General features: G+C 41.8%; 2 protein-coding genes across 2 annotated transcripts; both read left to right on the top strand.

The window, feature by feature from the left end:
• The first annotated feature begins 6058 nt into the window (after positions 1-6058).
• Positions 6059-7289, top strand: LOC119273383. The gene is made up of 2 exons (XM_037554560.1): positions 6059-6600; positions 6927-7289. The coding sequence occupies exons 1-2, from the start codon at positions 6192-6194 to the stop codon at positions 6968-6970; spliced, it is 453 nt and encodes a 150-aa protein (XP_037410457.1). The 5' UTR covers positions 6059-6191; the 3' UTR covers positions 6971-7289.
• A 400-nt stretch (positions 7290-7689) lies between these two features.
• On the top strand, positions 7690-9270 carry LOC119273382 (serine protease/ABC transporter B family protein tagB-like). The gene is made up of 3 exons (XM_037554559.1): positions 7690-8298; positions 8476-8573; positions 9088-9270. The coding sequence occupies exons 1-3, from the start codon at positions 7860-7862 to the stop codon at positions 9115-9117; spliced, it is 567 nt and encodes a 188-aa protein (XP_037410456.1). The 5' UTR covers positions 7690-7859; the 3' UTR covers positions 9118-9270.
• The last annotated feature ends 2871 nt before the right edge of the window (positions 9271-12141 follow it).

Here is a 12141-nt window from a genome sequence, read left to right as displayed (position 1 = left end):
GATAAATCTTATAGCAGATCAAAATCATGGTCCACGCAAAAAGAAGAGACCAGAATCATGGTTGTGCTGATTCCATAGGGGCCTCATGATGGTTTGTGTTCTTTTATTCAAATGAAAAAACCAAGATTATTATTGTAACTGTTACAGTTGTACTAGCAGGATTATTCTAGAAGCTGTGCCAATTTTCTATCAATTGATAACGCTGTAAGGTAGTGAGTCATCTTTGTAGACTTTACCATGCCTCGATTGGTTGACTTGGATCACGTGTATGTCTTACACTTATAGACAATTCTCACTTGCTATGCTAAGCTCAAATTTGAAGATACAAGTTGAGGTGTGTCTTGGGACAGTGTGACTAAAAACCGAACTTTCAGTTTATGCAATCAGAAGAAAAGTGAATGATTTTTCAATGAAAAGAGAATACTTCTGAGCATAAGGATGAAAAAGTGCAGCAACCGACTTGGCTTATTGTTTTGGAAATTGCAACCGGTGCTCTCCTTCTTGTTTTTGTGATCACTGGTGCTGTTACTGCCTCCAGAAGCTTCAATCTAAAGCCTTCTATAAGAATATCATCATGGAGTAGATCAAAAAGTTGGAGCAACGAGATAACAGTACTGATTGGTTGGTATTAACTATATAAAATAAATTGATTATTTTGTCTAACATACATTGTTGCTAATTTGTTCATGCTTTCCTCAGATAGATTCTGATATGCTGAAAAGTTTGCCAAAGTTGAGTCACTAGGAACTTGAAGTAGTGTATTAGGATTTTAGCAACATAATTGGCTCAACTCTGGAGACTATAGTCTACAAAGAAACAATGAAGGATGGACCTGAGGTTTCTGTCATATCATTATGCGCCTTTGAAGGTCATTGGACTAGCCAGCATGAGCTCTTTTACCAAAACAAGGTAGTTCGTTTTTCTAAAATTGCGACTCAGAAACACCTTTTAACTCAAATAATAAATAAATAAAATGGGATGAACATTGTAGGTTATTGATCTGGCAAGGTTGAATCATGAGAACATAGCAAAGTTTCTGGGCTATTGCAGAGAGAGTGACCCATTCTCGAGGATGTTAATCTTTGAGTAAAAATCAAATGGGACCCTGCACGAGCACCCACACTGTAAGTCTATCTCTTCAATTTCATTAGGACAGACTAAATATTTGCATTTTCTGTGTGTTGTAGATTTGATCTCAGTTGTTTTCGTCCTTTATATGGGGAAGCGGCCCAATTCTCTTGGCTCAGATGAATGAAAATAGCCATCGACATCGCCCAAGGTTTAAGGTATTTGTACACCGAGTCGCAGCCTCCTTTCGCTATATCTGAGCTGAACTCCAATTCAGTATACGTTACAGAAGATTTTATATACAAACTGAACTTTGAAATCCACTTGACAATTGCTCATGACTTGATAGAAATCATTCTTATGAGCAGGCTGGCGACGTCGTCTGTTGAAGCCCCACCGGCGACACGACGGGACAGCTCCGACTTGTACGTGGGTGTGGGAATGCAGATCCGCGTTGCCAGCTTACACAAGGCCATGCTCAACGCGCCGACGCAGGGTTTATCGCCCGTCTTTGTCAGATAAGCAAAGCAATCCACCTTCCTCTTTCTCATCAGATCCATTTTATTGTGATATTGCATTTAAGTCAATCAATTTTTATGATTCTTTCAGTGTTAAAGAAAATAGAATTTACCTGAATAAATTGCGTGTATAGATATGTAGAGGATGAACTCAACAAGTGGATCTTTCAAGGTTAATTAGCTTTGCACATTTTATAAAATAGATGCAATGGCATAGCACCTTCAGTATCATGCTTGCACTCACATGTTGTTCCAACAGCACTATGAATGCTGCCCAGAATTGCCATGACTTCAGCTTTCGCTATAAGTTCCTATGATGCTCCTTTTCAGGTGACTTTTCATGTGATTTCTACTTCTAAAAATTAGAAAGTACCTTCAGATCAAAGCAGTGGATTTGTAGATTTTCTGGGTATTGGTGCTACTCCATCTCCATTTGGCTTACGGTCTTTGGTCACTGATTCTGAGGTACGACGTTGTTTTACTTTTATGTTAAATCCCATTTAGCTTGGCACCTCCATTTATTGGTTCGGACCGAGCAAAGATCCTGTCGAGCAATATCACTGACTGGAAGCATAAATTTTCAAATCAGTGATGAGATAAATCTTGTGTACCGATGCTTAGCAGCTAGCGAAGTGCGGCTGGTATTTTTGGTCTGTATGTAGGTAGCTTCCTGATGTGTGTGGCTGTGTGTTCATTCACGACCTGAACTTATTTCTGTTGGCTTCATTTTAGTAAAGATGGGGTGGGGAAAAAAACAACACCCTATATATATTGACTGAAAATAATAATATGTTTCAGTAGCTATATTTCTCTGTTTCCTAACATGGTTGTAGGCTAGATGTTCGTGTTGGTTTGTCTTGCTGTAGAACTTGCCCCTATTCATTTGTTACACATTTTGTGTAGCTATCAAGGAAGAAAGTAATGGACATTCACAGGTCAGAGTCTCCCCATCAGCATTTGATGGCAGGGGCCGCTGCTTTACAGAAGATGGATGTGAAACCAAAATCATATTATACCAACTTTTATTTAATGCATATTATCATTTAGCAATACGTTGGCTGTGCCTCCCCGTGATCAATGGAGATCTTCTGTAGCTATATTGGAGTTTTGTCATGCGTTAAACTTCTCAATGGTTGACCATGGAAAATCTGTGTAGTTCTTATTTTGTACATATGCTTCTGGTTTCAAGGAGAATTCTTACTCCTTTTGGAATTACCATCTTTAAACATTGTAGATCCCAATCTCTTGTGTATTTGCATCAAATACTGTTTTTCGAATGCTTATCATGTATAATACTAAACTCCCTGCCCCCTACTTCTTCTGTCACATGTGTTGTTCCTTTGTCATCAGTGGGCTCCAGAAAACACAACTGCAAGGTAGAGAATAGTTGCCACTTAGTTAGCATTTTAGTTAGCAGTGTAGACATGTTAGTAATACTATAATGTTGGACAATAAATGACTTCGACTACATTCGAACGAACTTATCTTGCTTCCAAGAAGAGTAAAATCATCTTTAATAATTTCCCGGATTTTGCTTATATTCATGTTTCTTAACATGTTTGGAATGTCGTTTCCTCCAAAATGCGACATTTACCTTCCATTTGGAGCATAGGATGCATTTTTTATCAGTTGATGACTAAAAAAAAAATCACTTTTCTGATAAAAACGCTATCCATCAGTTGGACTTAATTAATTGCCTTCTAGACACACCTTCAAATATATACAGGTTCTCTAATAAGGTAGTCGTGGGAACACTATATTTTTGGTTTACATTGTAAATGTTTCCAGTGACCACAAATTTGACTTTCTTTTTTGCTTCTTTTCAGCTTTTAGGTCCTAAATGAGAAGGTAAGGATGTACTTGAGCAGTACGAGAAGACCGAGTTCCATTATCTCAGAAGCCAGAAGTTTCCCATTAATCTTTGGTTCTAAAATTTGTTTAAGAAAATGGTCATTCTGCTATTAGCACCACGATTATGTGTCAATTGTAGATTTTTAATTGGTTAGAATTATTTTATATGTTTGATTCCTTTGGTTCATATTTATTCAACAACAAAATATTTTCGAGATTGGTCAATTTGAGGATCAAACTTCAAACATGTGAATTGATGTGGCATCAAGCTAAATCTATTGATACATAGCTATCCTTTTTTGCTTTGCACAATTAATATTGTTACTGGAGATGTATGTTAATCCTCTAGCTTTGCTCATTTTATCTTTTGATTTCATCTGAGTTGATAGGATATTGTGTCATGTGTTCAAAAATTATATGGTCATGTGGGTGGATTGTTTCTCCCGTTGCAACGCACGGGCATGTTTCCTAGTAGTACTGATTCGATCAAAGCAAAGATCGATGAGATAGTTATACGAGTCTGTGACGCGCTTGTGTTCCGGCCAGTGTACGCACGTGCCTGGCGTACATAGCTATTTCTTTTAGCTTCAACCAATCAGGAATCCAGCGCTTCGCTTCGTCGTCGTTGTCGCCGGAAAGTACTCGGCATTGGGACTATGGACTGGGCCAACAGGTGTTTCATCCTCCAAGTGTTGCCTGAATCCATCTGTGAGCTGGCATATTTAGAACGTCTTGACATATCAGTATCGTTCTATTTACAACTCCCACATAAATTTGGTAGACCTTCAAAGCTCGTATTCCTAAACTTATCAGGGTGTTTCGCTCTCCAAGTGTTCCCTGAATTCATCTGCCAGCTAACATGTTTACAACACCTAAATATGTCAGAGTGTTGTGCCATTCAAAATCTCCGAGATAAATTCGGTAGCCTTCCAACACTCATATTCCTGAACTTTTCAGGTTGTTCCAAGATAAACAAACTACCTTACAATCTTAAACTTCAATCTTGCGAGCATATGAACCTATCATATTGCCATGAGCTAGAAAACCTGCCAAGATTTTGGCAACCTTCAAAGGCTTGGGTTCTTGAGCCTGTCTGATTGCTACAAGGTTTCATTGCTTCCAGAATCATCTTGCCAACTTGTTCATTTAAAATCCTTAGATGTTTCAGACTGCCATGAGCTCATGGAACGTCCTGAATGTTTGGTAACCTTTTTGAGCTTGACTCTTTGAACCTAACAAGTTGTTGCAAGCTGCAAGTACTGCCCGAGTCATTCTGCAAGTTGTCTAAGCTAAGGTATCTCAATTTGTCTTATTTTATGAGGCTTGATAAGCTCTGTTGGTAGGACTTACTTGTAATTGTGGGATTGTAGAGGGTGAAAACTGTAAAAGCACCTGTATATACATCTTGCATCTGGGAATGAATCAGATAGAGTTCTCCAGAGAAATCTTCTCCTCCTCTCTCTCGTGACCTTCCTCTCACCCGAGCGTCACCCAGGATCTACAACATGGCATCAGAGCAGGTCGGGGATTCGCTCCAGAATCGCTCAGATGGACGGCACTGAGTGTTGGGAGGTAAAGGCAGAGGTTCTGGGGCCCGATTTGGTGCGGCAGAGAGTCAAATCGGGGCTGCCTGATTGTGTGCTTGGCTGCGGTGGAGAAGGGGACCGGCTGCTGCTGCAGTGGAGCAGGGGGCCGGCGGCGGCTGCAGTGGACCAGGGGAGCCAGCTGCGAGCAAGGCAAATAGCCAAGGGACTGGAGACAGAGGTGAGTGGTACCCAGGAGGTGTAGTACAGCCGTTGTTGAGGGGTTGAGTAGGATTTATTCAGGTGAAGGTGAGAGTGGTGAGTTGGTTCTTGGGTGCAAGGTTGAGGTGCAGCTAGAAGGTAGGCTGCAGGGATTCACAGGGGAGATTACTTGCTTTGAGGTGGTGATTGAGGGCTGTACAGTACTGCAGTGTGACCCTGAAGAACTTGCAAGATGGGAGAGAATGTAAATGCTCTTGCGGCAGTTACAGCCGGGGAACTTGCAGTTGTGCTTCGGTCTATGGATGAGAAATATAGAGCACTCTTTGATGCAATCAGCAAGCAGGCTGGAAACTCAAGACCAGAGACTGAAGCCAAGGAAGAGATTCACCCGTTGCAAATGCCACATGTGAAGCTAGAGGGTGCGGAAAATTATTCCAGTTGGGCAGAGCATGCCGAGACCATCCTGATCTCGAGGAACCTTGAGGGGTATATACTGGGAACAGTGGAGAAGCCTATCGAGGAAAATTCGAAAGAGGCCCAGAAGTGGAAAGCAACAAATGCATTGGTGAGAGCTTGGCTTTTAAGCTCAATATCATCTCAGATTGCAAAGCAAGTTGAAAGGATTAAGGAGGCCTCATAAATTTGGAGGCTCCTGAAGGGGACATATTCAGGTGTAGGGAATGAGATGTTGGCATGTAGGATTCAAAAGGAACTACAGGAGCTAGGCCAGGGTGAGAAGACTGTTGTGGAATATGTGTCAGAATTGAAAAGGTTGTGGAGTGATCTTGATTACTATGATCCAGTTGAGATGGAATGTGGGAAATGTGTTGAGAAACATAGTAAATGGACTGAAAGAAGGCGTCTTAGGGACTTCTTAAATGGTCTTCATCCTAAGTTCGAGAATAGGAGAGCAGCACTTTATGGTAGTGAGAAGTTGCCCAGTCTAGAGCAAGCAATTGCTGCAATTATAAGCGAGGAAACTCGGTTGAAATTGGAGACAACATGACCCATGGCCCAAGGTGTCTCACAAAGGCGTTCAGCTCTCCTTGCTGTCGAGAGTGGTAATTATCCAAGACCAGGAGCAAATACTCATGAGAAGAAGTGCTTTGAATGTGGCCAGCCAGGACACTTCAAGGCAGCCTGCCCACAACTAATAGGAGGAGGTCGTGGTAGAGGCCTGGACTGGCATGGCAGAGGACGTGGTCGCGGGCTTGATGGACGTGGTGGTGGTCGTGGAAGAGGTATGCAGTCAATAGGAAGGGCACACACTTCTGCTGTTGTTGAAGAACCATCTAGGACTGTGAGCATCGAGATGACTGCCGATGAGTTAGAGAAATGGCGTCAACTAAAGAATTTGAGCCTTGGTGATCTGCGGCCCTCGGAGACACATGCATCATCTTCGTCAGCCAACTTCGCTGGTAACAACTCTTCTATTATGGGGTGTAGTGATAATTTTACAACAGGGGCACAATGGTTAATTGACTCTAGTGCATCTAGACATATGGCTGGATCTAATAAGGATTTTTACAATTATATTTCTAATCTAAGAAGGGAAAGTGTAAAATTAGCTGATGGTTCTACTCAAGCGATTGTGGGGTCTGGAATGGTCAAGTGCAGTCCAAATATGTCACTTTCTTTTGTCTTGCATGTCCCCGCATTTCCAATTAACCTTTTGTCAATCAGCTGTATTACTGAAGAGCTGAATTGTGCTGCTATATTCTTTCCTACCTGGTGCATATTTCAGGAACTTGGGACTGGATGAAAGCTTGGGACGGGGAGCATGCGTGATGGGTTATATTACCTGGATAATAAGATATTCCCTACTGTGGCTGCTGCAGTGTCCTCCTCACCCCTAGAAGAATTTCTACTTCAACATCGTCGCTTGGGACATCTATCTTTTGCTACTCTGGGTCAGCTCTACCCTAATCTTTATTGTAAAATTAGCAAGGAACAACTAATGTGTGATGCTTGTCAGTTCGGAAAGCAAACTAGGAGCTCTTATTTGTCATCTGATAACAGAAGTGATGTACCTCTACAAACTATACACTCAGATGTATGGGGTCCCAGTGGGGTGACATCGATAAATGGTTATCACTATTTTGTTACATTCATCGACTGTTGCACTAGAACTACTTGGGTCTATGTTTTGCGTCATAAGAGTGATGTATTTGAATGCTTTAGAGATTTTCATAATATGATTAGGACCTAATATTGTGCATGTGTGAAGGTACTACGTTTGGATAATGGTACCCAGTATGTGAACAAAGAACTTGATGAATATCTATCAAGTTACGGAATTATCCATCAGACTACCTGTCCGGGTACATCTGAACAGAATGGACTAGCAGAAAGGAAAAATAGGCATCTCCTAGAGATTGCTCGGTGTATGATGTTTGCCATGAATGTCCCAAAGTTTTTGTGGAGTGAAGCAGTCATGACTGCGGCCTACTTGATGAACAGGATGCCATCAAGGGTGCTTGGGTACAAGACACCAATCGAATGTCTAACCGGGGACACTACATATGTGGTTCCACCAAAAGTATTTGGGTGTACATGCTTTGTGAAGGATTATAGGCCTTCAGTTGGTAAGCTAGATCCAAGGGCATTAAAGTGTATATTTGTGGGGTATTCTAGTAAGCAAAAAGGTTACAAGTGTTGGTGTCCTTCGGAAAGAAGAATGTTCGTGAGTATGGATGTGGTATTTAGAGAACATGAACCATTTTATGGGGAACCAACAGACTTAACTGATGTGTTTCTTGATTTGTTTACTGATAACATGTTAGATGCAGATTGTGGGACAGGGGGAGACAAGGAAGAGGGAGATGATGACACAACATCAAAAGGGATGATAATTGGGGTAATCCGTGCAGAAACTGAAGAAGAACAAAGAAAAGGGGAGCAGTATGATACATCAAATGCAGCACCCCGATGGCCAAAACCAAATGAGGAAAGGGAGATGCAGGTGTATACACGAAAACGACATACCCAGGAACAAATGCAAGTGTTGGAACCTGAAGCTGAGGCTTATGGACAACAACATGAGCAAGAGCAGGAAGCTGACCAACAAGATGATACTCAAAGTCAACCTGATGACTCCATACCTTCCTCAGACAGTGGTAACATCTCTTCTCAATATGATGACCTTGATGTTCCAATAGCTCATAGAAAGCAGCCACGGTCTAAGGCTGGGAAGTTGCCCTCTAAATTGGATCCATATAATGTCTCTAGCTATGTCTCTTATGACACTGTTGGTCCTTCTTATAAATCCTTTATCGCAGCACTGGATTCTGCAGGACCCTTACCACGGGACTGGCAGGAGGCAAAGTCGAACCCAAAATGGAGGGCAGCTATGATAGAGGAGATGACAGCACTTGACAAGAACAATACTTGGGTACTCACTACTCTTCCTTCTAATAAAAGGGTTGTTGGTTGTAAGTGGGTATTTACCTTGAAACAAAATTCAGAGGGACAGGTAGAAAGGTATAAAGCCAGATTAGTGGCAAAGGGGTATAGTCAAACTTACGGAGTCGATTATGATGAGACCTTTGCACCAGTGGCGAAAATGAACACCATTAGAGCTCTCATATCTATAGATGCAAATAATAAGTGGAAATTATTTCAAATGGATGTTAAAAATGCTTTTCTTCATGGGGATCTGCATGAAGAGGTTTATATGGAGATTCCCCCAGGGTTTGGTACACAAGAGACATAGGGAAAAGTGTGTAGGCTGAAAAAATCTCTATATGGTTTGAAACAGTCACCTAGAGCATGGTTTAGACGATTTAGAAATGAGATTTGTTCTATGGGATTTAAACAAAGCAGTGCTGATCATACCTTATTTTACAAGCATAATCATGATAGAGTTACTGTGCTTATTGTATATGTTGATGACATAGTCATTACAGGGAATGATGATGGTGAGATCTCTTGGTTGAAGAAGGCACTGGCAAGGTCATTTGAAGTTAAAGACCTGGGCTATCTTCACTATTTCCTTGGGATCGAAGTAGCATATGGTGTACAAGGTATTTATCTCTCACAAAGGAAATATGTGATAGATTTACTCAATGAAACTGGAATGTTAAATTGTAAACCAGCAATCACACCAATTGAACTTAATCATCGCATAATTGCTGACTCTGGGGATTCTGTGGATAAACAACAGTACCAGCGATTGGTTGGGCGACTTATATACTTATCATACACTAGACCAGATATTGCATATGCCGTAAGTGTGGTGAGTAGATATATGCATGACCCACGGTCTATTCATATGGATGCAGTAAACAGAATCCTTAGATATCTTAAGGGTTGTCCTGGGAAAGGAGTACTGTTTTCTGCTCATGGACATCTGAATATTGAGGGATATACCGATGCTGATTGGGCTGGGTGTTTAGATGACAGAAGGTCTACATCAGGTTATTGTATGTTTGTTGGTGGCAATCTAGTTAGTTGGAGGAGCAAGAAGCAGAGTGTAGTTGCAAGGTCTATGGCTGAGGCTGAGTTTAGAGCAATGGCATCTGGGTTATGCGAGTTAATGTGGTTAAAAATGCTACTAACAGAACTTCATCTGCTTGGTGGTGTACCCCTCCAACTATATTGTGACAATCAAGCTGCAGTTAACACTGTCCACAATCCAGTTCACCATGATAGAACTAAGCATGTAGAGATAGATAGACATTTCATCAAAGAAAAACTAGATGTGGGGATTCTGCAAGTTACTTATGTTAAGTCTGTAAATCAGTTAGCAGATGTATTGACAAAGGGGTTGAATGTTGTATCTTTTGTTAAGAATTGTAGCAAGATGGGGCTTATTGATATCTTTGCCCCATCTTGAGGGGGAGTGTTGGTAGGACTTACTTGTAATTGTGGGATTGTAGAGGGTGAAACTGTAAAAGCACCTGTATATACATCTTGCATCTGGGAATGAATCAGATAGAGTTCTCCAGAGAAATCTTCTCCTCCTCTCTCTCTCGTGACCTTCCTCTCACCCGAGCCTCACCCAGGATCTACAACAAGCTCCCATCCTCGTTCGGTGACCTTAAGCTTCAACCATTGGACATCTCTTCTGCAGTATCTCTCAATGCCTTGCCGGATAGCATTGCTGACCTGACAACTCTCAGTAACTTTGAGGCCATCGCAGGAACACCAAATGTGATTGCCAGCATTCAGAAAATTCAAAAGCATCTTAATTTTCCATGAATAATAGAGCATGTTGTACATCAGATAGAAAATGAAGGATGCAACAGTATATTAATTGATGGCCTTGACCCCCAGTGTCACCGAAAATGTGCCGAAAGCCAGACACACGTGTTCAGAGCACTTTCCACTTTTGCAAGAATTCAGACTACTTGTTAACATCACTGTTGGCAAAAGATGTTGTTTTCTTAAATACACTAGTAGGTTGACTATTTCCCTAGCATGCGGGTATGTATTTGTAATACTGTATATTAATCTAAATCGTAAGCAATGAAGGGGAGCCTTGGCGCAGTGGTAAAGTTGCTGCCTTGTGACGGGTTCAAGTCCTCGAAATAGCCTTTTATAGAACTGTAGGGAAAGACTGCGTACTATAGACCCAAAGTGGTAAATCAAAGCTTTGTTAACCAACTAGAATGTTTACTTGGATTGGACTGTTAGTGCCAGACCATGACCAAAGTGTGAGGCGAGGCAGCTGGACTGGGATTTGAAATTCGGCGTTTCCTAGACCAGAATTTTGATGTTTCCTCTCTTGTATTTCGGGTGTATAATGTCAGCTTAGGTGCAGTGATACATACACCAGAAGGGACCTTGCACTGATAGTAGTCTCTGATAGAACATAGTCTGGTACTCTGGTTCAGGGGGAGACTCATTCTTCGCAGTGAACTCATCAGAGATTATTTACAAGCTACCATGAGATAAATGGATTATTGTGACGCCGGTCAACCTACAGAAAAAAACAAGAGGTGAAGCATCTGATTTGCTGAGCTGCGTTAACTAAAATAAGTTTCGTTTGCATTGTCCCGTCTAATATCGAACCGTGTCCTGAATATTATCTTCATTCCTGCAACTTTTTTAAAACTAACATGGACAGTTTCTCTCACAGGACGCAATCCTTGTCAGCACAGCGTGCTGATGGGGAACAACTGGCCGAGCTGGATGCAGGAGTTTGAGCATGCCTTGGAACAGCAGGCTGGTTGTAGGGTTGAACTGCTAAAAATTGTACTTGCCGGTATAAAAACCACCTTCTCTGATACTGTTTCATATGCAGATTGAGCAACTGAAACCGTGACACACTCCCATAAAGTGCTGATGGTACAGGGACTGTATCTTCAGCGAGGTTATTGGTGGGAGACCGCGGTATGAGAGTAGAAGCGCCGACACTTTGGCCCAGATGGTCGCCACCTTTCTCTTCCCAAGACACCAGGCTTTCTTCTTATCTATCTCAGGTGGAAGGCGGCCGAGTAGAAGCGCCGATCTTGTCGCTTAAGAAAGAGGTAGCACATCGAGTCGTGATAGAAAGTAAAGCCGAAGATCGGGCTCCATCTGCCGGCCGGATGCAACATATTGACGGCAGGCCCATCCAGTTGGAGTTCTGATGTTTCCTCTCCCATATTCAGAGTGGCGGCCAGGCCACAGGTTGATATAGATGTGATAGGCAGGGTGAAACGGTTGAGATGTTGTGTATGCGTACGTGTGTCCTGGGCCTAGCTGCAATGCGAGACGACGATGTAAATGTACGTACAAGTACAACGAATCACCGTGAAGTTCCGCGCGGGTTTGTAATTTCGGATAATTTTTCCGAGGAAACATAATGCATGAGTATTCAACCTACCGTTATCGATTATCTGCAGAGTGCCTCCAGCAAGCTAGCAGCTTAAGTAAAATGCTGTCTTATCTTCTGTAATTGTGCCGCAAATGTAGTTGCTGATAGTTTTGTTTAGCAAAATATGGATGAACAAATTGGTTTGATTTCCCTGGACATA

The sequence above is a fragment of the Triticum dicoccoides genome, chromosome 3A (assembly GCF_002162155.2).
Source record: "Triticum dicoccoides isolate Atlit2015 ecotype Zavitan chromosome 3A, WEW_v2.0, whole genome shotgun sequence".
Taxonomy (NCBI): Eukaryota; Viridiplantae; Streptophyta; class Magnoliopsida; order Poales; family Poaceae; genus Triticum; species Triticum dicoccoides.
The sequence above is the reverse complement of the archived record's forward strand: the minus strand, read 5'-3'. Positions and strand labels throughout refer to the sequence as shown.

Coding starts and splice junctions, on each gene's coding strand:
- LOC119273383 (XM_037554560.1), top strand. CDS start 6,192: ATGGCCCAAGGTGTCTCACAAAGGCGTTCAGCTCTCCTTGCTGTCGAG. Junction 6,601..6,926: donor TTCGTCAGCCAACTTCGCTG/GTAACAACTCTT, acceptor TGCATATTTCAG/GAACTTGGGACTGGATGAAA.
- LOC119273382 (XM_037554559.1), top strand. CDS start 7,860: ATGTTCGTGAGTATGGATGTGGTATTTAGAGAACATGAACCATTTTAT. Junction 8,299..8,475: donor CATACCTTCCTCAGACAGTG/GTAACATCTCTT, acceptor TGGATTCTGCAG/GACCCTTACCACGGGACTGG. Junction 8,574..9,087: donor TTGACAAGAACAATACTTGG/GTACTCACTACT, acceptor TAGTCATTACAG/GGAATGATGATGGTGAGATC.